General features: G+C 49.2%; 1 protein-coding gene across 1 annotated transcript in view; it reads right to left on the reverse strand.

Annotated features, from left to right (window-relative positions):
• Nucleotides 1–23,045, reverse strand: part of Pknox2 (PBX/knotted 1 homeobox 2) — a 103,479-nt gene extending 80,434 nt beyond the window's left edge. Inside the window, exons 1-2 of the mRNA XM_059266755.1 lie at nucleotides 22,943–23,045; nucleotides 4,029–4,137 (exon numbers count right to left, since the gene is read on the reverse strand). Coding sequence (XP_059122738.1) covers nucleotides 4,029–4,115 — 87 coding nt within the window. The 5' untranslated portion in view covers nucleotides 4,116–4,137; nucleotides 22,943–23,045. The remainder of the gene's footprint in view (nucleotides 1–4,028; nucleotides 4,138–22,942) is intronic.
• Between the last annotated feature and the right edge of the window lie 299 nt (nucleotides 23,046–23,344).

Consider the following 23,344-nt stretch of genomic DNA (forward strand, 5'->3'; position numbering starts at 1 on the left):
GCACAGCTGCATGGCCTGGATGGAGGCCATTCACAGCCAGGGGCCCCATCCACCCCCTTCTGCCTTGTTAATGAAACCAGCATGGGGATCCTAATGACTGATCAAAGCCCAGCCAGCTTCCCCAGGCCTGATGCACCCCTGGTTCTGCTTGGAGCATCAGGGCTAGGATAGAGAGGGGAAGTAGGGTTAGTGGGGCAAGAGAGAACGCTGTGCGGCCCGGTCTCTGGCTAGCCTTACCTTCCTCCTTGCAGGAAGGTGGGAAAGCACCACTCGGACCCTGGATCTAGGAGTGCAGTTTCCTGTGTCTCCGACACCATTCCCTTTACTCTTTGCAGGGGGATAAAGCAGTGGGACTCTGTTCCATCAAAGGGCTTCCTTCTGAAGGGAGCTTCCCCGGCTGAGCCTGAAAGCTGAGTTCTCATTTTGCCATCCTATGCTCTCTGATGAACGAGGAAGCCAGTCCTGAGTAAAGTGCCAACGTCTCTTTCAGAGCAAGGGCTGCTGTTCAGTGTCAGCTCCCAGCTACCTGTCTATCCGTTTATCCCTAATCTCCCTACCCACTGAGCGCCACATCCACCAGAGCTGAAAAAGGATCCATTAAGATTTCTGCTTCCTGGTCAAATGTTCATGCAGGGGGTTGCTGGGGATGTGCAGACAGAGACTATTAAACATTGAATATCTACGCCAGTAGACCAGATGATTTAAATATGTGTCTGGCCTGTAAACCAAGAACATTTTTGGAACAGTAGGCACGTGCCTATGTTTGAGGAAGAGTAGGGTGGAGCTTGCTGCCTTGTGTTTCCTGGGGCTTGGTAAGGGTGGAGACGTTGTTGCCCTCACTGGCAAATCCGTTTCCTGGGATTGCTGGTGGAGCTACAGAAGGGAGAATTGGCACGGTGGAAGATGCTGCATGTGCATATGCTGTCTGACAAGAAACAGGAAGACTTCAAGGTATTTCCGAGGTGCAAAGAGAGATACGAACGAAGGGCATATGACTAGAAGGAGTCACAGGGTGGTTGACACCAGGAGAATTCTAGAAAGGAGACCAGAGTGACATTTGGTGGTATTTTACGAATACATAATAAAGGCACATGACTTTGAGAATGCCATTAGAGCTGGCAGCAGTTCTGGGGTAGCAGTGAAGGCTGTGACAATCCCAGGGACTGTGACGGCCAGGCCCACCCACTGTGACAGAGCTGCATAAGAATAGAAAAGCCGGTGATACAGAGGAATCAACCTGATGCATTGAACTGAGGTTCCACACATCTCCTTCATATCCAGCCTCCCTATAGACAACATTTTCATTAGCCAATCCTTATAGAATTTTGAGTTTGAACAATCCACCCCTGTCTCCTCAGTGCATAAAATGAGGGTCTGGATCAAGGGCATAGGCACAGCACATTGGAATTGAGGTTTTGGTTTTTTTTTTTTTTTTAAGACAAAAATATACTGAAGAGTGATCTAAAGAGAAACCAGAGTCTGAGGTATCGTGGTTCCACAGCAGAGGGCGCTGCTGCTTCAACAGAATTCCACAGACAGCCACGGGAAGGAGGAAGTAAGTAGTCTGCTGGAAGGGTTCTACTGGGTTGTTGTTTTCACAATTTCTAAATATACAATCAGTCTTCGGAGCATAATAAACAGGATGATGATGTCCTTATGAGAAGTCACAGAGTTTCCCCCAGACAAACTCAAACAGCCCAGAGAGGCTAGAAGCCACTTAGCCATCATACCACTTTGGCTTATGCCCAAATAGCATGGGGCCATAACCATTAATGCTTCTCTACTAAAATGGGAAAGGAATAAAAAAAAGTCTTCCTCATTTTTAATAACTTTATTCCCCAAACTTCAAAATGAAAATTGCCAAGTTAAGAACTTGCCTAGGAAGAAAATTCTAATTTATTATAAAGAAGGTCCGGGGCTTGGGAATTTTTTAATGCAGATTCCTAATTTTCCAAAGTGACATTCTCCTGTGCATTTGAATAGATTACGCTCAGTATTGCTAGCCCTTAGCACAACGGGAACATTATTAAAACGATTGCATGGGTCTCTGAGGAGCGGCTCTGCTTCTCGTTCCCTTTCTCATTTTGGGGACTCCATATCAGAGACTGTCCATTCCCTGCCTGTGAAAGAAACTGGGTTTCCGGGGAGGTGACATAGAGTCGTGTCACTGGATTAGACCTGAAGGGGTAGAGAAAGAGTGGGTCTCGTTTCCTGAGAGTCCCCATTTAAGATGAGTCCCCTGTGTGCCTGACCCACGGTCCTATCGGAAGGCCAGGCTTTCCCGAAGACACCATGTCAGAGAGGAGCTGCTTCTCTAGGATAATGACATTACAAGGGAAATAGAGCAGAGTTTTCCCCTGAGAAGCTGGAGTTAGCTCTTGAAAGCTGAAAGGGGGAAAGGCAGGGGGACTAGCTGCATGGAATGCTAGTGGCCAAGCTCATGTGGGAGAGCCACCCTGGCCCTAAAGACTGGGAAGGGACCTCTGGGGCCATCTGACTCCAAAGGCCAATACCGCAGGACCAGAGAAAGCAGCTTTTCTTCCATGAACCGGAAGCTGCTGGAGCCTCTGTTTGGAAACCCTACCCCCTGGTGCCTTCCACCCACTCCATCGCTGCCTTAACTCTTCTTCCATAGCCTCCATCCTCATCCCATCTCCTAAAGTTGAAGAGATTCAGAGAAGGAACATGAAAGATCCCGGGTAGGGTGAGCCTGGAGACTCAAGGACATGTGCTGGGAGGTCACTGAATGATGAGGGTTTTTGTGCTTTTGGGGAGAGGAGTCAAAATGGTCAGCAAAGTGGCCTCACATCATCTGGCCACTTCCCAGAAGTTGGGAGTGATGTTGTGTACAGGACAGCTCCTCTGGACTTACACTAAGCTGGGGCATCAGGAGGCCATAGGTCCTAATGTGAACAAAGTCCCCTGCCCTGACTCCACATCTGAATACTCGTTCCCATGTGGTCCGAGAGGATGATTATGTCTGAAATGCTGGTGTGCAAGGGATGGAGAAAGTCAGAGGATGATCGCTGCGAAGAAGGTGGATTGATGCACAGTAGGGCTTCCCTTGGTTAAATGCCAAGTGAACATTCTAAAGGGTGTGGTTTGCAAGACACGTGCCCAATAGGTAATTATTGAACGGATATGGACTGGCCAGTCCTCCTCCTAGAGAAAGGAGGAGAACACCAGGTAAAGGCCAGAAGGAGGGACTCTCCTGTGAAAGCACAGCCCCAGAGCTCACGCTTTTGGAGACTCAGGGGCTGGTGGGAGGCACCGAAAGTGGAGACAAGAAGGGATGGGGTCTCACGGTCTGCAGCAGCCCAATCCACACAAGTTAGATGTTTCTAGCCAGTGTGTGTTGGAGGGGAGGGAGAGAGAACAAAAGAAAAACCCAGAGGGAACCAAAGTACTGGGGAGACACTGCTGCTGAAGGTCACAGGTTTTGCAGCTAGGGAAGGAGTCTCAGAAGAACACGGAGCTGAAGTAATAATGGGAGATGAGAGATGGGGGAGGGGAACTGAAGTCATGGACCAAGAAGCCTGCTTTTTCTAGGCAGAAGCCCAGCAGAGCCCCAAGAGATTCTTCTACCAAGCAGGTAGCCGGGCACTGGGGAAGGGAGGTCTGGTAGTGGGGTAAGTGGGAAGTCTCCTAACTCTCACAGGTGGGCTGAGCACATGGCGTCCCCAGATATCTCCAGTGTGAATTTTGCCCTGAGCAGGACTAAGGGCTTTAGCTGTTCTTTTCAGTGTCTGCAGGGTGAGAGTGGCATACAGGTCTATGATCACAAGTCCAGACTACGGTCCTGGTGACACAATTAACCCAAGCAGTGACTGAGCCTGGTGTTTTGTCAAGTCCAATGACTCTCCAAGGATCCATATTCACCAGACCGGACTCTCCAGAGAAGCCTCCCCAGGGGCTGACAGGCTAAAGCTGAGGCAGGCCTGCCAGGGGCCCTGGAGTACCCCAGTTCCACCCTCAACATTGGATTTCCAAGGCTACCACACCTCCCCACTCTTCCCTGGCACACTCACCTGGGGGCTGTCCTGGTAGGGTGGGGGAGGGACATTCTGCGTGGCCATCATTGTCAGAGCTGGGGCTGGGGAGGCATGTTGCATCATGGGATTGATTCACATGGAGGATCTGTGGGCAGAAGAAAAGGGGCCACGCCGTTAGTACAGAGTACAGACAGCCTAGGGAACTAACGGAGCTCCACGTTTGTTTGTTTGTTTGTTTGTTTGTTTTTCCACCTGGAACACCTGGATTGGAGGGGATGTTCAGGGACTGGCGGTTCTTCCGGGGAACAGATCAGAACTATGGGAGGGGGCTGGGTAGAGAGGGGTTTGATGTGCTATTTTGACTCCAAAGAAGTAATATTCAAATGATATGTAAAACAATCTGTACCCCGCAGGGATGCTTTGCTCAGCATCAACTCAGACCTGGTTGGCAAGGAGGAGGCAGTGGGTAGCTTGGCTGGTGGACGGCCTACCTCATCTTTCCCACTTTGACAAGGGCGCTTCTTGCTCAACTCTTCCCAGGCATTCAGAAGAACTGTCCATCAGCATTCCCCTAGGCCGGAAGCCCATCCACCTCCAACTTCCACACTCAGGGTCTCCAAGCCCCAGGCTTACCCTCCCAAGTGTGCTCATCACACCCCCTAGTGGTAGCAAGGGACATGGGCCATCTGCCCTCTTTAAGACTAGTCCAGAGGTGATGATGTGCATGCAGGTTTTTGGGAAGGGAAAGAACAGGAAAGCATTAAAACATTAAAACCATTCCTGGTTTTCTTAGGTGAATACTGTGATCAAGACTTTCTTTAGTTTTGGTTCAATATAGAGTCACCAGTATATAGAGCCAGAATGCCTCTTACATAGGAGGAGACAGGCCAAGAGGTAGGGTGTGTGTGTGTGTGTGTGTGTGTGTGTGTGTGTGTGTGTGTGTGTGTGTGTGTGTGTTTTATAGGTCTGCTCCACTGCACCCCATCACCAGTAAATGAACTGCCCCCTTAAGGCATCAAGATTTCTCCTTGAACTAGACCATAGTTTGTAAGTGAAGACAGCCTGGCAGTGCCACCCCAGGAAACAGAATGCCCAGAGAGATGCTGAGCTGCAGTGGATGCCCTGAAATATTTAGAGACACATACTCACAGGCTAGTTGCTGATACAGCACTGTTCAGCATGGGGCAGGAAAGCCCTAAGAACATGGAGGGATGGAAATTGTCTCCTGGGCAGAGGGGGCTGGTGAGTTAGAAGCCTGTGTGAGTCAGTGTTCAGACCTCACTGTCTCTCCCTGAGGGCATTTGGGGGGTGAGGGGCTCCACCAGTCTCCCTCTTCCCAGAACCTTCCAAAATGTCCACATACCTGAGGTCTGCAACAACTTAAAGGCATTTTAGAGTTGCTATTAAAAAAAAAAAAAAAAGATGTGGGTCTCTGGAGTGTGTGTGTGTGTGTGTGTGTGTGTGTGGTTGTTGTTATTATTGCTCTTTTCAGGAAGGGAGAGGAAGAACTACCCTGGCCTGACCCGAGTCTCCACAGTACCAGGCATGCTTGGACCTCAAGAGCACATGCAAAGCAGTGGGAGTCATGTTTCATTCAACAGATGCTTATCACATATCACCTCTGTGCAGGGGACTGTGCTAAGGAGTGAGGCAGGATGCATGAATGAGGCCAGATCTTCTCTCCAGGGGGTATGGTTGGTAGAGGGAGGTGATCATTTGGAAGGAAAGAAGAGAGGAAAGTGGGGGTAGAGATGGCAGTGCAGGGAGCAACAGTTTGTCCTAGGCAGAGAGATCGCCTTGGCTTCAAGGCCTGCACTTCTCTCCAATCCTGACCTGCCTCAGAAGACCCTTGGGCTTGCCTTGCGTCCATCTCAACATGATGGGCACTGAGACCCAGGTTATCCTTTGCACAGGAGCCTGGGAGAGAGGAGAGTGAGAGAGCCTGTCTCCTCTGTCTGGAAAATTATCAAGGTTTGTCTTCATGGCCAAGCTCTGTGTGGGTTGTCGTTAGCCATAGTAAGCAAGGGCAGACCAGAGAGAATTCCAGAAGGAAAAGGAGGAGGCAGATCATTTCCTCTTTCTCCTCCTCCTTTGCTGTGCTAGAGAGGAATCCCAGGACTTTGTGTTGCTCTGAGTGTGTACTCCACCACTGACCTACATCCCTAGCCCAGAGGCAAATTTCTTGAGACATGAGAAAGACCTTGCAAGTGAAGAATCTTGGAGAGAGCCAGGTGTGGTGGCACACATCTGTAATCCTAGCACTTGGGAAGCAGAGGCAGGAAATCACAGCAAGTTTTGAGGGCAGCCTTGTCTACATACTGAGTTTCTAGGCCTCTAGGGCTACATAGTGAGACCCTGTTTCCCTACCCCTTCCATCTCTCCCCCCCCCAAAAAAAAAAGACTTGATACCAAAACGAGCATAGGAGCTCTCTTTTGAAACCTTGGAGAATAAGGAAATAGAGATCTTGGAAGATGTTCAGACTATGTCAGATAAAGCAACTTTGACTGGGCCTAGGGTTTGGGTCGTGGGGTGGATAGGAGTGAGACAGGTGTCCCGGCACTCCCCACCCCAACACCAATCTTAGATGTTCAGTGACTGAAAAGGCTGCAGGGCTGCAATACCAGAAGTCTCCGGAAGAGGGAGCACAGGGCAGAGACCGCTGGAGAAAAATCCAGGGAGGTTTCCCTCAGCCTGTTGGGGCAACTGTTTCTTTTAACATTGGGTGAGGGTTTTTTTGTTTGTTTGTTTGTTTGTTTGTTTGTTTTGTTTTTGGGTAACTTCATTCTGTACATGGGAGACTCATAGTGAAGTCAAGGCAAAGAACACTCAAACAGGAGAATTTTGGTTAAACAGAAAAGTCATAACCCCCCACTCTTGTTGACGATCCCATAGTGAAGGCTGGGTCAGTAAGAGACATGTCCCTGGCTAACGTCTGTTGCAGAGCGAGGAGGGATAGCTACGAGTGTTCTGTTCCTGGAGTTAACAGAGGCGGAGACATTTTTCAGTTCTGAACCCGCCAGGCTGGGCAGCAGGGAGCCTAGACGGCTGGGACCTCTCCCCTTCTCTGGAGTCACCATAAGCCCCTAAACCGCTGCCCATTGCCCTCTAAGGATTTCTCCCGCAAGAGAACTGGAGGCCTTTTCCAAAGAGGCTTAAGTTACCCTCTCAGCTCCTACAAGCACAGAAGCTTCTGGAAACTTGACCCTCTGAGCTCAGCTGCCATGAGACGCCCCCCCCCACCCCACGCTCATCTCAGGAGGCTTGCTGTTGTACCCTTAATCCATCCACCCACACACGCACCCCCATCCTGCTTGACCCTCCTTAAAACGGCACGGACCCCATCCTGGCGAGGAATGTGGGGACCTTACTCATCCTGTCGGGGTCTGGATGTGGGGGAGTCCTTCAGAAATAGCTGGGGTCTTGAGCCTTTGGGGAAACCTGCCCTTTGCAGTTTCTTTGGCAGCAGAAAGAGGGCCCGGTTCAGGGCTCAGGGCTGCAGGGCTCAGAGCTCCAGGGCTCAGGGCTCAGGGCTCTATTCAGCGGTTCTGCGGGGTTGCTGGCCCTGTCCAGAGGCCCTCCCATTTCTGTTACCAGACACCACACCAGGGCATTCAAGGGACCACAGCCAAGGTGGTAATCGGAGGGCGCTGAGGAACCTTTACCCTGGGGAATTCCTTGTTCTGCAAGCCCGGCTTGAGAATTTTCTCTTTAATGTTGAAACCTTTGTTACAAAGGCCGTTGCGGGGTGGGGGAATCCCGTGCAGCGCTCGACTTCACAAGATATCCAGGAGGAGGTCATTTGTGTCACTGATACTGTCATCAAAAGGAGCCAAAAGTGCCATTTTGCAGGCCCAGGAGCCAAGTGAGGTTGTGGGGCACTAGGGCCACAAAGGTGGGTACAGAAGAATCTCCACTTTGGGAAACAGGAAGGCGCAGCTTAAGGATGCCCTTCTTCTCCCTGCCTTCTTAGCTCTAGCTCCCCAGAGCCAGTGGGCACCATGATGCCCTCAGACTGGAGCACTAACTCCAGAGTGTTGATAAACACAGGCTTAGGAAGAAAAAAAAAAATCACCAAGCTCGTTAGAAGGAGCTCATTAGGACTTGTTGACATGAAACCCATTAGACCAATTAACATTCCATTAACGGCCTGGGGCACCAAGGGGTTAATGCTGCTGGGCAGTAATTGGGCAGGGGTGTAGGGGTTGGGGGCTCAAGGCCTTAAGGATGAGAAACAAAGTCTAATTGGGAACTGTCTGGCCAGCTGGCCTGACAGCATTTGTTCCTGGCCCCTGACCCTAGCTGGGACTAAATTGTATCCTTGCATCCGGTGCTGAGGTAGGAGAAAGAAGGAAAGCCTAAATTTGCTCTGGCCCTTCCCTGTCACGCTCCTCTGCTTCAGACTGGAGGCTGGGCAGGTGGTTGGTCTAAGAACAAGGGGGAGGGGCACTTCCACCCTCTGACCCTGATGGTTCTGTTTCCTTCATCTGTGATATCCCCTCCTCCACTCCCTCTGGTCTTGTTTTATTCATTTTTATACTTTATTTTTGAAACAAGGGTCTCCTTAGGTAGCCCAGGCTAGCCTTGAACTCACTATCCTGCTGCCTCAGCCTCTAGAGTGATTCTGGAATTACAGATGTGCACCACCGTATCTGGTTGGTCCAGTATCTTTTTTAGCTCTGGGAAGTGAGTACCCTCTCCTCTTCTGGGACTGGTTTTCTGTAATGTTACCTACTTTTTCTAAGTAGAAAAACATGGGAAGTTTCAGAGCTTAACGCATTCCTGGAGTGCTGGGGTGGTCCTGGGTGTTCTGCCACCCTCCAATAAGCAAAGCAGTTAAGAGAGCTCCCAGAACATCCTCTAGGAGCCCTTCTCTCTCTCTCTCTCTCTCTCTCTCTCTCTCTCTCTCTCTCTCTCTCTCTCTCTCTCCTCTCACTCTCCCTCCCTCCCTCCCTGTCTCCTTCCATCCCTCCCTTCTCTCCCCCTCTCCTTCCCTCCCTCCCTTTCTCTGTCTTTCCGTGGGCTTCCTCGCTCAGTACAAGTAGAGCCTATGAAGGTCTCACTCCGTGGCTGAGTCCCAGTTTCCCAATCTGCAAAATCAGTTGAATAAGATCTACAAGGTCAGCCTCAACTCTTAAATCCCAGGCTCTAGTCTGTGCTTAGGGTCCGAAAGTCTAAATTCCACAACCTGTAGACCTTCTTGTTCAAGCCACTTTTCCCTTTTGGATTGCAGAATAAAGGAAGCCCCCAACATCCGCAAAATCATTGCTCACAATTAGCCCTCCACACATGCTTACTAACTTGAATGGCAACAATTGGATTGTCGCTTCATTCCAAGGGTCAGTGGTTCCCTTCCTCCCCCAGTTCACATGCAAGTGGAGGTGGGGGAGGGTCCTGAAGCCAGCAAAACCGGAACCCTCCCTCATCCTAGCCCATAGCCTCCACCTGCATCCCCAAAGCCTCCCCTCTCCGTGCAGCTGCCCAGACCAGCAGTTCTGACGTCTAGACAGATTTGCAGGAGGCTGAAATAACACTGTGAACTCAGTAGGAGGGGCTGACAGGCTGCGTTAGTAACCCGGCTGCCTTTAGCTTCTCCCTCAGGGGCAGCTGCCTGAACCTTGGCACCGTCGTACTTTCTTTTCCTTCAGCGACCAGGCTTGTCCCCTGTGACAGACTCCAGTCCAGCGCCCTTCCCAGAAGACACCTGTAGGTGGCGTCGTAGGGCCCCTCTTTAATTTCGTTATATAATATAACCTGTTTACTAAATCAAGTAATCAGTCGCCTCAGGATTTACAGCTTCGGATGTGTATAGAGAATTGGACTTTGAGTCAAATTTAAAAACAAATAAAAATGAGAGGCAGCTGTTGCTGATAGTGTGATATTCATCTTTTGGAAACAAATTCACCCCAGTACTATAAATTATGCCTGGAAAAAAAGTGTTGTTGGTGGGAAGGAATTGGCTAGGTCTCCTCTGCTGGCAACTCAGAGCGATGAATCTTGAAATAACGGTGTCAACCTGTCACTGATTTCATGTGACTCTGTGGATTTATCTAAAGAAACTCAGGCACACACACACACACACACACACACACACACACACACACCACGCTCCCTAGGTCTCTGTAAAACTCAGTAAAGGCTAGAAACCACACACTGGAAGCTGAGAGTCTACAGGAACCCAGTGGTCTCTGGGATGGATGACTGGAGTCAGCATAGAGAACAGGACAGTGACCAGTCTGAGGCCAGTGGGGCCTGAAGGAGGATGGGGTGGAAATGAGATGCACCAGTGGGCTACAAAGTTCCAAGATGTGAACAGGGACTTCACATCCAAGTCAGTTTTCCTGATTGAAATGTTTTCAAAGGAGGGAGACGTGAAGGGTCGTTATGACGGGAGCTGAAGAATCCTTGGGAAAGACGTAGGTACCCCAGGACTCTGACCCGTGAGTTATCACAGCTCATCAAACACTGCAGAATCCACTGTCCAAGATGATTCATGAGAGCACTGCTAAGCCTGGGAGACAGCCCTAGGAAGGCCATAGCCTCGCAGACACCACTTCCTCCTTCCTCAGCTTTCGGGATGTTGGGGCAACCGTCTTGTATCTAGTCAGGTCAAGCTCAGACGGGCTGTTGGAAACCAGGCACAGGATCTGTGGTCATATCAGTAAGGGAAAGACACATGGGATAGGAACCGAGAAGGGTTTGTTCTCGGGTCTGATCCTTTCATTTCTTTGTGTCCCAAGGATGGCTTGCTCTTCAATTACTCGGGCCCAGGGACATACAGTGCACCTAGCCTGGAGCCTAGGTTCTTGCAGAACGATAGCGCCACAAGGCCCATTTCTCCAGTGCCTCTCTAGCGCCTGCTTGGGACAGTCAGTGAGTGTCCACAGACCTGAGCAGGAAGCGGCAATAACAGCAGGGCCACCCGGCCCTCTGGCTACCTATAGCTCACTGTGCTAATATTCCTTTGCTACCTTTCTAGGGTTTCCTGCGTAGAAGTTGGTGCCAGGTCACGCCCTAGTATCCTGATGCTGGTCTCCAGGGAACGGAGTGGGGACCGCAGCAGATTCCTTCAGAGATGTGAAACTCCTTTTCCCCTCTCTCCTCCATCAGCCCTAAGTGCCTGATGGAGCAAATGAGTAATGCAGACCTCCTTTTGGCTCCTCACCCCAAGGAGCAGTCCTACTTCCAAGGCTCTCCACATACCAGCTTTCTCCACCCCAAAGTCCACTTTGTTGTTTTATCTGGAATAACATCATGTCACCATGTAAGTGAGCAAATGAGTCTTTTCCGAACAGCCATTTATGATCGAGCCTAGAGATGAGTACCAGTTTGCTCTAGAAACCAGCTCTGGAGTGTGTGGAGTGGTTATTTTTCTACTCCGTATCCCTTGGTAGCTATTGCATTTGGGAGGGAGTGCTTAGTGGTTCCATAAGGCAAAGAATTTGATTAAACAGGGTCTTGGATTGGACCCCTAGCCTTTGCTGGGAGCACTGGGGATTACTGAGAATCATAGTGCCTCATCATTGCCCTCAGAACCTCCTCACTCTCCAGGGGACAGAACTCAATATCCTCGGACTCCAGTCTGGCCAGGTTTCCCACAGAAGAGCCTACTGTCATGCTCTGTCACTAGGAGGGACACGACGCTCACTCACAGAGGTCCCAGCTTACCAGGGCCCAGAGTTCACTGGCTAGCCCCTCGCCTCAACTAGTCTTCCAGTTCAGCCGTCCTCCTGCTTGGCATGAAAACCCAGACCAGGGTCCAGAGCCCCCTTCCTCAGGGGCTCCCATTTGATCCCAGCTCAGCGGAGTAGTGGAGCCTCTAGCTCCTGCCTCGCTGCCCCGCTACCTGTCACACCTTCACCGGCTTCAAAAAGCCGCTGATATATTTTACAAACTGAAACAGCAATTTAATTCCCCCTGATAGCAGCTATTGTCCATTAGATCTTCCTACCGAGGAGCTTAACTATAATTCCTTTCATCCAACTGCTTGCCTCTTCTTGATCTGAGAATCAATCCCATAAATAGCAGGCAAGAGTTTGCACATTACTCTCCCCCTCCAGCTTTTAGCATTTTGATGAAGATTCTCATCTCTTCTTTAAGCACTTTACAACTTGGCAATTTTTCTCCCTTTGGTTCCTTTAAACAAAATAAAACAACAACACAAAACCAGAAAGTGGGGGGTGGGGGGAGCGGCAGTCGGCTGTAAGGGGGAGCATGGTGTTCTCAGCGCTTTCCCAGGAGGAAGGTTTGTCCTCCCCGCTGCCGGGAAGCAGAGGGTGGCTCCAGCACTTCCGATGGGTTAGGCTGCTGAAAAGCGGGGGCCACTCTGCCCCAGTAAGGTATTGTTAGCCTCTTAAACCTCACCCTCACTGAAGTTGGGGCTTGCTCTTGTCAACAATGTTCGACTCACAGCAGTTTTCCCCTTCCCAAACACTCTTCTGCTGGGCTCAGAAATGGAAGGCAGGGGAAGCCCAGCTGCTGGCCTGGGCCGAGGGCCTCAGTTCCCTGCCCACCCCTAAGGCAGCCCTCTCACCTAAAGACGGAATGGTGAACCCTCTGGTTTCTGTTTTGTTTTAAAACAGGCTGGTGCTAAGGCTCCCTGGGGACTATTGAGAATGTCACTGCCCTCAGTACCTCCCCACTTCAGGAGGATGGCTTCTAACTTGAGAACCTCCTGCCTCAGCCCTTCAGCTGCTGGGATCACAGTCATGCTCCACCACACCCAGTCACTCTCCTTACTTTCTCATCTCTAGCCTCCTTCGAGTCTTCCCAAACATCATGGGTGGGAGAGAGAGAGAGGAAGAGGCAAAGGAGACCTTCGGGCCTTGGATTCAACCACGTGTCTTTTCCTTTGCATTTCCAGTGATTAGCAACAGAGGAGAGCCCTCCAGATCCTCCACGGGATGTTGGCGACAGTAGATTGCCAGGGCACCGGGGAGATGCAGCCTGGTCCCCTGAGATGCCACCACGTGTCCTCTCTTGTCTGCACACACGAACCCAGGGACTCAAGAAAGAAAAAAAAAAAGTCCCCCTCGACGAACTCGATTCCCAGGTTGATTGTTATTTGTGGCGAGCTGACAGCGGCAGGCCGCAGAGCTGAGAAAACAACACAGGCCTGGCCCCTGAGGCTCGCAACTCAACAGAGACAAACAGCCCAGACGCTGGGGATCCAGCATGATAGACGCCAGGCCGCTACCTCCCTGATGCCTCCCTTGACTAGTCTGAGGGCTGAGGGCCGTCCACCAACTTAAGGAAAAGGGGAAGGAGGGAAGGACTGGAGCACAGTGCAGGGGACTCCGAAGCTTCTTCAGCCTGTTAGCTGGGACAATCTCAGATTCCCACAAAGCCAGAGCCTCTACAGAGGACCTGCCTGCCAGGCCTTCTCCTCTCTGAGAAGCTCCGACCTATGTTCTCTGGCTGAGTGATCCTGGTCCCAAGTCTTTAAAATCACCTCCAGGGGGAAAAAAAAAGACCAAGAAGCAGCTTTTTTGGAAACACTGATCTCTGGGCCAGGCTCTGATTAGCGTCATCAATTTTCCTGTTCTTATCTGGTTCAGATGGAATCCACCTTGGTCCTTCCTGCTGGCAGAACGGGGGCATGTACCTTGACTCTATGTTCCTGATACCCCAAGAAACAACTCATAGAGGAAACAGGAAGATAGCTCTGACGTGAGGGGAAGTGAGTCTGTTCCTGGGCCCCAGACACATGCTCCTTCTGGCAAACATGTCCTCTGTCCCTGTAAGCTGTGTCCTCTGCACCTTTTGCTAAGTTCCTTGTCAGTTAGGACCGTATTTCGTATTTCACAACCGTGTCAATTCCTTCGTCAAAGTTTTGCTCCAAGCACTATTTGACCACGAGGCCTTCCTTTTCTTTCCACCCCAGGCCCGCATCCTTCAGAGCCTTGCAACAGGCAGACGTGGGGTACCACAGCAGGACAGGTTGCTTCATACAATTCTAAGTCCTCAAAAATTCCCTTCTCTACCACACGTCCTTTCTTGTGTGGCGACCTCTTTGCTCCTCAGCATAAATAAGCTCATGGCTATGGCTGCCATTTTCTAGGTATTTTCTGTGGGGTGAAAATGTGTGTGACGTGAGATCACAGGTCTCTCTTCCTCAGGCACATACCTGTAAGGCTACAGATCCACGTCTTTGGCTCACTGTTAAAGTATAAAAACAAGCACATCCGAGACCCTTTGGGTCCAGCCGCCATTTAGACCTCCGTGAGAATGAGTTTGTTAGTCCCTTCCCTCGTCATTCATTTTGATGAGGATAAGACAGTAATACGGAATGAATAACGGCCACCATTTATTGTGCCCTTACCTCAAACACGAGTGTTTTGGGGTAAAAGCAAGAGAGGAGACCAGCATAGAGAAGGCAAAGCGGTCATGGAAACAAGCTGCCATCTTGGACTTGGCCCTCTACTGAGGCTGTCTTTTGATTTTCATGTGATCCAGACTTCTAAAAATCACACCATGTGGAGAACACTGGTGTCTTCTGCGTGTAGCATGTGGGCTTTAGTGACATCTAGTGCCCGTGCTTCCCATGCCTTCCCACAGTAGGGCTGTTTCATCTCCCACAGTGGGGCTGCTTCTTCCCTGTTGGGGCTGTTATCCTGGTAGCAAGCAGTGCTGGTCCAAATGTATGCAAGTATTTGACTGCATTTTGCTCTTGTTATTTTACAGAAAAATGAATGAGTAGAAGATGAAAAAAGAAAGTGCTGATACCAGAGATGAGAATAGAGGGGTCTTGTAACATGATAAAACCTAGACAAAGATGGAAGGCATTTAGCGCACTGAAAGCCGTGGATCTGGAGTCTCCTTCACTGGACTGTGTGCTCAATTAGGAAGGAAAAGAATGAAATCAAAGAATGAACATGCGATAATGAGTGTCTGGTTGAAGACTGTGCCTCAGAGGCGATGCATAGTTGGAAACCTGGTGCTGTATTTCCCTGTCTGGGAGGAACTTTGAAAACACACACTGTAGGCTCAAGCCCCAGCTGCCTGTTCCTGACCGGACATGCCAACATCGGAGGCCAGAGCTCTGACTCACGTTGACCCAGGTTCTATTAGGGCCTCCATGTCAGTCTGGACCCAAGTGTCTTGTAGGGGCTTAGGTGGAGTAGGGGAAGGGGAATCCTGCACTTAGCCTGTTCTGTCTCCACATGGCCTTCTTTGCCATGCCACCATGGCTTTCCAGAACCATCCATAGTTACCAAGTAGAGTCTAAAATGATCCAAGGGTAGAGACTCTTGTCTCTTTCTTTCCAAAGTTCAGTGATTTTAGGTGTTTTAAGCCAGGGCGCTTCATCATTCGGAAGCGACCCTTTCTGGTCGTATCTACCTGAATTCTAGCTGTCTCTTCCCACAGAAGCCCCTCTGCTGTGCCTTCTTCTGAGCCTTCTTTCTTCTCAGCTCCGAGGACTCCAGGCAGTGATTGTCGGAGGTCAGCACCAGTGTTAGTACTCACAGCCTCTAAAGCAGGCCGCTGTTGTTAGACCCAAGGACAGAGCACCAGGCTAGTACTCACAGCCTCTAAAGCAGGCCGCTGTTAGACCCAAGGACAGAGCACCAGGCTATGTTTTGCCTCCCCCCCGGCTCCTGGCTCCCTCCTGCCAGCCCCCTTCCCTTTCACCCCAGCCTCAGGAAGGAGTGTGCAGTCCTCTGGCTTCTACCAGGGAAACCTTTAGTCATGCTTCAGCCCTTCCAGCTGCATTCAGACCCGGAGACGTGTTTCATATTGGCATCAGACTCTTTGAACACTAGCAACTTGTCTGAGAAGTATAACTCACATGGAACCTTTGCAATGACGACTAATTTCCTATCATTATGATGTTGATGGAAAAGAACGAACGAATGAGCCCTGACTTCAGCAAGTTAAAAATTGCGACTCTCTTTCCCCTTCTTTCTTCTAGAAGATAAGCCTCCCCTGTGCCAGGGCAAGGACCAGTGGGTGGAAGAAAGAGTGGAGAAGATAATTTTGCCCACTAGTCCTCAAGGACCAATTAAGAGGCTCCGACTTACAACAGACACCAATCTCCTGGGATGCGAGCATCTTTCAGGGTCAGGTTGCCAAAGGTAAAGGAAGTAAGCATCTTGACTCACTTTGTCCAGAGCAGGGTGACCTCGGCAGGCAGGGAAAATGATGAGGGAGGTCATCAAGATGGAAAGGACTGGTAAACGGGATTCTCATCCAAGATGACACCCCTCAAAGGTACCAAGTGGGAAGCAGGGAAGGATGGATCCCTGCTCTCTGCAGGCTTCTCTGTGCTTTCTTCTCTGAGATGTCTGGCTGTGTATGGTCTCAGAGTCTCTGTTCTGGGGCACTCAGAAGACCAACCTGCTAAGTCCTTGTCCTGAGATTTGTACAAGGGAGAAATGATCCCAGTGGGGGACTTGAACCACCCGGATGATTTCTTTAACAAGAGATGTATGCATGTGCAGGGCTTAAAAAGGGGGTGGTGGGGTGTCCTAGTTAGGTTTCTATTGCTGTGACGAAACACTGTGATCAGAAAGCAAGATGGGGAGGAAAGGGTTTATTAGGTTTACACTTCAGTATTGCTGTTCATCACTGAAGGAAGTCAGACAGGAACTCAAGCAGGGCTGGAACCTGGAGGCAGGAGCTGATGCAGAGGCCATGGTGGGGTGCTGCTTACTGGCTTGCTCATCACGGCTGCTCAACCTGCTTCCTTACAGAACCCAGGACCACCAGCCCAGGGGTGGTACCACCCACCACAGGCTGGATCTCGTAGAGGTATTTCCTCCACTGAGACTCCTTCCTCTCTGATGACTCTAGCTTATGTCAAGCTGACACACAAAACCAGCCAGTGCAGGGGAGTGGGCAGGATGAGTAGAGAGAGATGAAGAGGTAAGGAAGCCCATTTCAGAGGGACTGGGAGGGTCAAGGACAGTGGGTGCTGGGGAGATAGAGGGTTCATAACAATGATCCACAGCAGGAAGACGGCTACCATGCTGTCCTGATTTGTACCCCAGCTTTCCTTCACAGATGAGAAACTCACTACTTCTACCATGGGCTCAGGAGGTGTGGAGATTCAGGGTTTTAGGGCTAATTGTCAGAGGACGAAGAGAGCTAGGTCATGAACAACCAGGAGCTCTGATTGCTCCAGGAAATTTGTCCAGATCAAGCAGCAAGTTGGCTATAGGGTCATCACTAGAACTCAGGTCCCAAATAGCAGAGTCAGTAACCAACTACTAGGTTCCAGGCACTGTGTGAGCAATGGATGTGGCCTACGGAGAAGACAGAGACTGCAGTGGTGGAGGGGGGGTATGACCAAAGAAACAATAAAATGAAAACTTCCCTGAGCTGAAGCCAAGCAGGTAACTTCAGAGTCAAGAGGATCCCAAGGACTGGGGAAGAGAAAGATGAAAGCAAAGCAAGCTTCAAGTCCTGAACTATAGTTCTGAACCCCCAAAAGAGAGGGCTGGAGAGATGGCTCAGCAGTGAAGAGCACTGACTGCTCTTCCAGAAGACCCGGGTTCAATTCCCAACACCCACATGACAGCTCACAACTATCTGTAACACCAGTTCCAGGGGACCTGACACCCTTGGCAAAACACTAACTTTAAAAAAAAGAAGAAGAATGGTGCCCATAGTTCCCATGGATATCCATAAGCAGGAAATAAGACGACAGAGCAACATTATAAAGACAGAAGAGGCAGAACGGGGGGGGGGGGGTGCTCCTCAGTGGTGGTGCTCCTCAGTGGCAGAGCATCTGCCCAGTGTGAAGAGCCCTGCATTTGATTCTTAGCAAGGAGAACAAAAAAGCTTTCCTGAGAGGAAGATTCTGAGCTCAGTCAAACTGTCATCCAAGGGTGTAGAGGAAGTCAACGCTGGCTAGTGAGAACTCATCTTAATTCCCATTCAGCAATACAAAAAACATATCTAGAGGTGATATTCCAGCAAAACCAACCGTTGTGCATATTACAACACCTAAGGAAATGCAGGGAAAAGGACAGAGGAAGATTCAGAGGGGTCATTACACCACTGTGTTCTTGACCCTGGGGGATCTGTCCCCTTCCTGCAGTCAAAACACACAACCAGATTACATGGCTGAGTGACATTTCCATGTCCACACTGGGTTCAATGCCTTCCAATATAGTTCAGTCCTTTTTTTTGTTTTGTTTTGTTTGTTTTCAAGACAGGGTTTCTGTGTGTAGCCCTGGCTGTCCTGGAACTTGCTTTGTATACCAGGCTGGCCTCAAACTCAGAGATTCACCTGTCTCCCTGAGTGTTGGGATTAAAGGTGTGCACCACCACTGCCCAGCATAGTTCAATCTTCCAACTGACCTCGAGTCAAAATCTAGAGGTAACTATACTTATGCAACAGAATGCAAATCTTCTAAGTCTTAAGGTTATAATGTTTTATGTACAGTGCTAGATATTATACTATTAAATACAGTATTTTCTTTTTCCTTTTTTTTTGTTTCTTGAGACAGGGTTTCTCTGTGTAGCCCTGGATGTCCCGGAACTCACTCTGTAGACCAGGCTGGCCTGGAACTCAGAGATCCACCTGCCTCTGCCTCCCAAGTGCTGGGATTAAAGGCATGCATCACTACATTTTTATTTTTGAAACAGAGCCTCATTATGCAGCCCAGGCTGGCCTTGAGCTCTTGACCTTTCCTTAGCCTCCTGAGAGCTGGGATTATAAGCATGTACTGCAATGCTTAGGTAAATTTTATTTGCATATTTATATATTATGTATATATCATGTAATAAAAATTATTACACATAGTATTTAAAACATCATATTTTGGGCTGGAAATATGGCTCAGTCGGTGGTTAAGAGCATTTGTTGCTCTTGCAAAGTACCTGGATTCAGTTCCCAGCATATATAAGATAGCTCACAACCATCCATAACTCGATTTCCAGGGGAGCTAATGTTTTGAGAGCACCAGACATGCATGTGGTACACATGCATACATGCAAGCAAAACAATCATACATATAAAATATGAAATAAATAGATCTAAAACATTTTAAAAGCATTATATTTTATGTACCATAATAGTGTTTAGAATCATAGAGTATGAAGTTTCCATGGCTGGTCATTGCAAAATTAGAAATAAAAATATAGCAAAGAAATGCCATCAAGATGAAAGAGAAAGGCCAAGCATTGTGTAGTATGCCTGCCTGGAATATTACTCAGGAGGCAGAGGGAGAGAATTGTTGTGTGTTCAAGACCAGTCTGATCTACAATAGTGAGTTCTAAGCCAACCAGGAGCTACAGTGAGAAACTGCCTCAAAGTCACAAAAATAAAAAGGAAATAGAAGAAAAGAGAAAAGAGGTTTGAACTTAGAATTTTAATATGTATACTTGTCTAGAGTAGCATATATGATAGATAATATATGGTATAGTATATAGAATATAGTATATATTATATAGTAAATAGTATATATAATGTCATATAGGATTGTGTATAATTGCATCATATATAATATTATATATCTTTTGTATATGTTTTACACGGTTAAGATTTAAATTTATGTGCACACATAGTGTGTATTATATATTATATAATACTATCAAACATAGAATTATTATTATTTTTGTTGTTGTTATTATTATTGTTTTGAGACAGGGTCCTGCTCTGTAGCCCTGGCTGGCTTCAAGTAGGCGATCCCCCTGCGTTGGCCTCCCCAGTGTTGAGATTGCAGGTCTGTGCCACCATGACTGCAGAAACTGTGAGCCCTTGACTGCAAGTATTAGCTCAGACTGGCCTAAGTGAAGCTGTCTGAAAGATTAAAAGTGTCTACACAGAGGTTTGGTGGAGGAGAGCCAAGGAACGGCTTCCTTGAGGGCCTCTGGCTCACTATCTTCTTTCATAGACAATAAACTTACGTGGGACCCAGGTTCGGATGATGCTAAGGAAAGGCCGCCGGTCAAAGAAGTGCCCAGGAAAGAGAACTGCCCAGAATGAGGCAGAACACCCAGCAAACAGTGGAAACCTAGACTGGAGCTTGGTGCTAAGCTCTTAAAGAACTTCCAGGAGAGGAGAAGCATTTGCAAATGCCCAGTAGGCAGATGGCTAGACTTTGGAGAAGCCTGGAGAAATCAGGTCAGATTCCCCTTGCTTAGTATCCGTGATAGCTCGAAAGAAACAGATTGGATTTAGACAGAGGTACCTTGGAGCTGCTGGAGAGGGCCTTTGACAAGAGGTGATATTTTCTGAGCATTTCCCATGCACCAGGAACTCTGTGAGGTCACTGCTACGAAAGCCCTGTGATAAACTTCTGTTCCAGTTACATGGACAATGATGAGCTGGGTCCATATCTGCAGTCCCAGCATTTGGGAGGATGCAGAAGGAGATGGAGGCTAGCCTGGGTAACATAAATAAAACTGCCTCTTGGGAAAAAATAAAAGAAAGAATAGCAGGAAGGGAGAAAATGAGGGATTGGGGAAGAAAGGGAGAGGGTAACAAGGGGCAATGATGGTAAAAGACCCAAGTTCTAGAGCCTGCCTCAGTCCTTCAGCCAACAAATAGCCCAGCTCGGAACTGAGTCTTTGTTGAGTCAATTTAAAATGTGAGTTTATGCAGAATCAAAAGACTCAATCAACACATGCTGACACGTCTTTCCCCATTGAAGAAACAAGGTGTGCTGTTCCCTTCTCAAGCCTGAGTAGGAAACCAGCTCCTTTGCATAGTGCAACATCACCTGAGTACTTTGACTAGTCCACAGGGATGGACTAGAACTCATGTGTTTACCCAACAGGACTTAGGAAGTTTCCACCTGGGAAAACACCTGCAGTTGGGGGCCCCCTTTTCTCCAACTCTGAGCATTGATGGTGCCTCCTAAGGACATAGAGACTGACCATGAGTCTGAATCCCAGAGGGATGAGCCAACACCCAGCATGAGTACAAGGAGGAGGAGAGACACCGGAGCCCTTGGTTTGCATATCCTTAGCCACACCTTTGTCCTCTAACCAACCTCAGACACACATCAATGGTCCTAACTGTCCATTAGACCTGAGCTAGCCTCTGTAACCCCTTCTGTGTCTCCCTGAGAACTGGTGCCTCCATTAAGCTTTGGGGGGTAGGGAGGCAGGCAGGCAGACCCAGGAGAATATGTATGTCAGTTAAGGTTTGTCGTTTACACGTGGAGATCATTAACGAGACTTATTTTTAAATTGTAATTGCAAAATGTAAATGCTCCCCAAACTGATGTGTAATTGCTACCCCATCCACCCCAGCCCTTCCCCTCCGCTGCCAGCTCTGCAAGGAGAGAATTAGAAAATAAAAAGGGGGTGGATTATGTAAGCAAAACGATTTTAAAAAAAGAGAGCGAGAGCTAAGAATTTAAGTGAGACAGCTGGCAGCTCCTCTGATTGCCACACTTCCAGCATTAGCTACAAAAATTGTCCTTGCCAATGCACCCATGCAAGCAATAGTGTCAACTGTGCTTAGGCTCCAGGACACCCCACACTGCTACTCACTTGGAGAGACAATCCCGTGGTGAGTCAGTGTGTCAGGGAGGGTAGGGTTAGAGGTCGGGTTCCTGTTTGAATCGACTCCCGTCTTCTTGGTGGAAGCCTCCCATTCTCCAGAAGGACACAGCCACACAGGAGCTATCAGTCAGGCAAACCCTCTCCCCATAAACTAGATGGCCCAGGGGCCAGGCTGGCCTGGGTGAGTCTAGCAACCATCTTAGCCAGGAGGGCGTAAAGCTCTACCAGGTAGGCCATGGGGAGAGCCACAGTGCCACCTCAGTCCCAGAGAAAGTCGCTGGACTTGGCTTCAGGAGGCAACACACTCACACCAGCTCGCCACACCTGCAGGCCTGGTTCAGGCTTTCTATCTTTCATGTGCCCTCCATGTTCCTAAAGGTCTTCTCCTATCTTCTATGTGCATTGAACTATACGCACCATGATTGTGTGCTCAGGTTCCAATGCCAAAAAGACGGTCAACCATGGCTTCAGGGGAATTTCCCCCCAAAATGTAGTTCTGTCTTAACCCCTGTGGATGTCTGCTCAGGGTAGGGCATGTTGACCCCATCACCACACCAGCACCAGTGCCTCCAGACAGGAAGTGATACAGTCATGGCTGCCTGCTCTTTCCTTCTCAGACATGGTCATTGATGATCGCCTGTGACCACTAACCACCTGCTTGGGAAACTGGGACAGCCACGTTCGCCGCTGACATCACCAACTTTCTCTTTCTTTATAAGAGAAACAGGTTTTTCTGAGCAACATGGCAATCATTACCAACCTCAGAAGGAAGGCTGATGGGCAGGGAGGTTTACAGGGGCCCTAAGACATCTTGGAAATATATAAAATCCCAGACAAGGTTCTTGGGAGTTGGAGCTGGATCTCACCATAACAGATCCAGCCCCAATCATGGCATACAGGAAGAGAAAAGGTGTTGTTTTGGATAATGGCCTTCTAAATTGCTAGCTATACTGCTACATAAGTCTATGGGATCTAAAAGGAGTTAAAAAGCCAAAAAACTAAACCACAACAATAAAACCCACCCCCACACCTGCTAAGAGGCTTGGATGTGAGTTCTCTATTCAAAGTACTTAATACAGCCTAAGGAACTATTTCTCCAAATCCATCATAAACACCTGGGGTGCAGTTTCCTCCACGTTCATCGAGTCCTTTGGGGTGCATATGGGCCCTCATCTGCTTCACAGAATAAGGGTCTCTGACTATGGGACTGGCATTGGTCACCAACATCCCTGGGTGAGTCTCGGGTAACACTTGCTCCAGCACTGTGCAAATTGGTCACCACCACGGGTGTGTACAATGCCCATCCATCTGGCTGGGGAGGTGACAGAAGACACGAAAATACAAGCAGTGTTTGTTGTCCAAGGCTGTCTTTGCTAAACACCTGCTCAAGTGACCAATGGGTGCTAGAGGCGGTTCTGGGGGAAGGACAATGTGTGTGTGTGTGTGTGGGGGGGCTTCAGCACATGTCAAAGGGCAGAAAAGCATGTCTTACTGTTGGGTGATGCCACCGCCTCTGGGATGGTCTTCAGGAGGCTCACCCCCTCTTCTCACTTCCAGCTGGGCCAGAAATGCTTCTTGTCACTTGCCACAGAGAGAACACCTGCAGAGGGAAGGGGACAGTGAGTTTCAGGAGGGGCATCCCAGCAGAGGACTCGGCTCTCCCACCCAGCTCCTCCTCCCCAGGACATGTCTTATCACAGAATGGATTCTGTTTCCACTGCGGACCATCCGACTGTAACTGCTGTTCAACTCTCCCTCCTCAGCAAGGCTGCTGAGCCCTGCCCACATCTTTGTAGGCCCCAAACTTGGACCCAGTCGTTGGTGTTACCTGTCTGGTTTCCTGACCTCAGGCTGACTACAAGCTTCCTCCCAGCGGTGGGAAGTTCTCTAGGAG

This window comes from Peromyscus eremicus, chromosome 7 (assembly GCF_949786415.1).
Source record: "Peromyscus eremicus chromosome 7, PerEre_H2_v1, whole genome shotgun sequence".
Lineage (NCBI taxonomy): Eukaryota > Metazoa > Chordata > Mammalia > Rodentia > Cricetidae > Peromyscus > Peromyscus eremicus.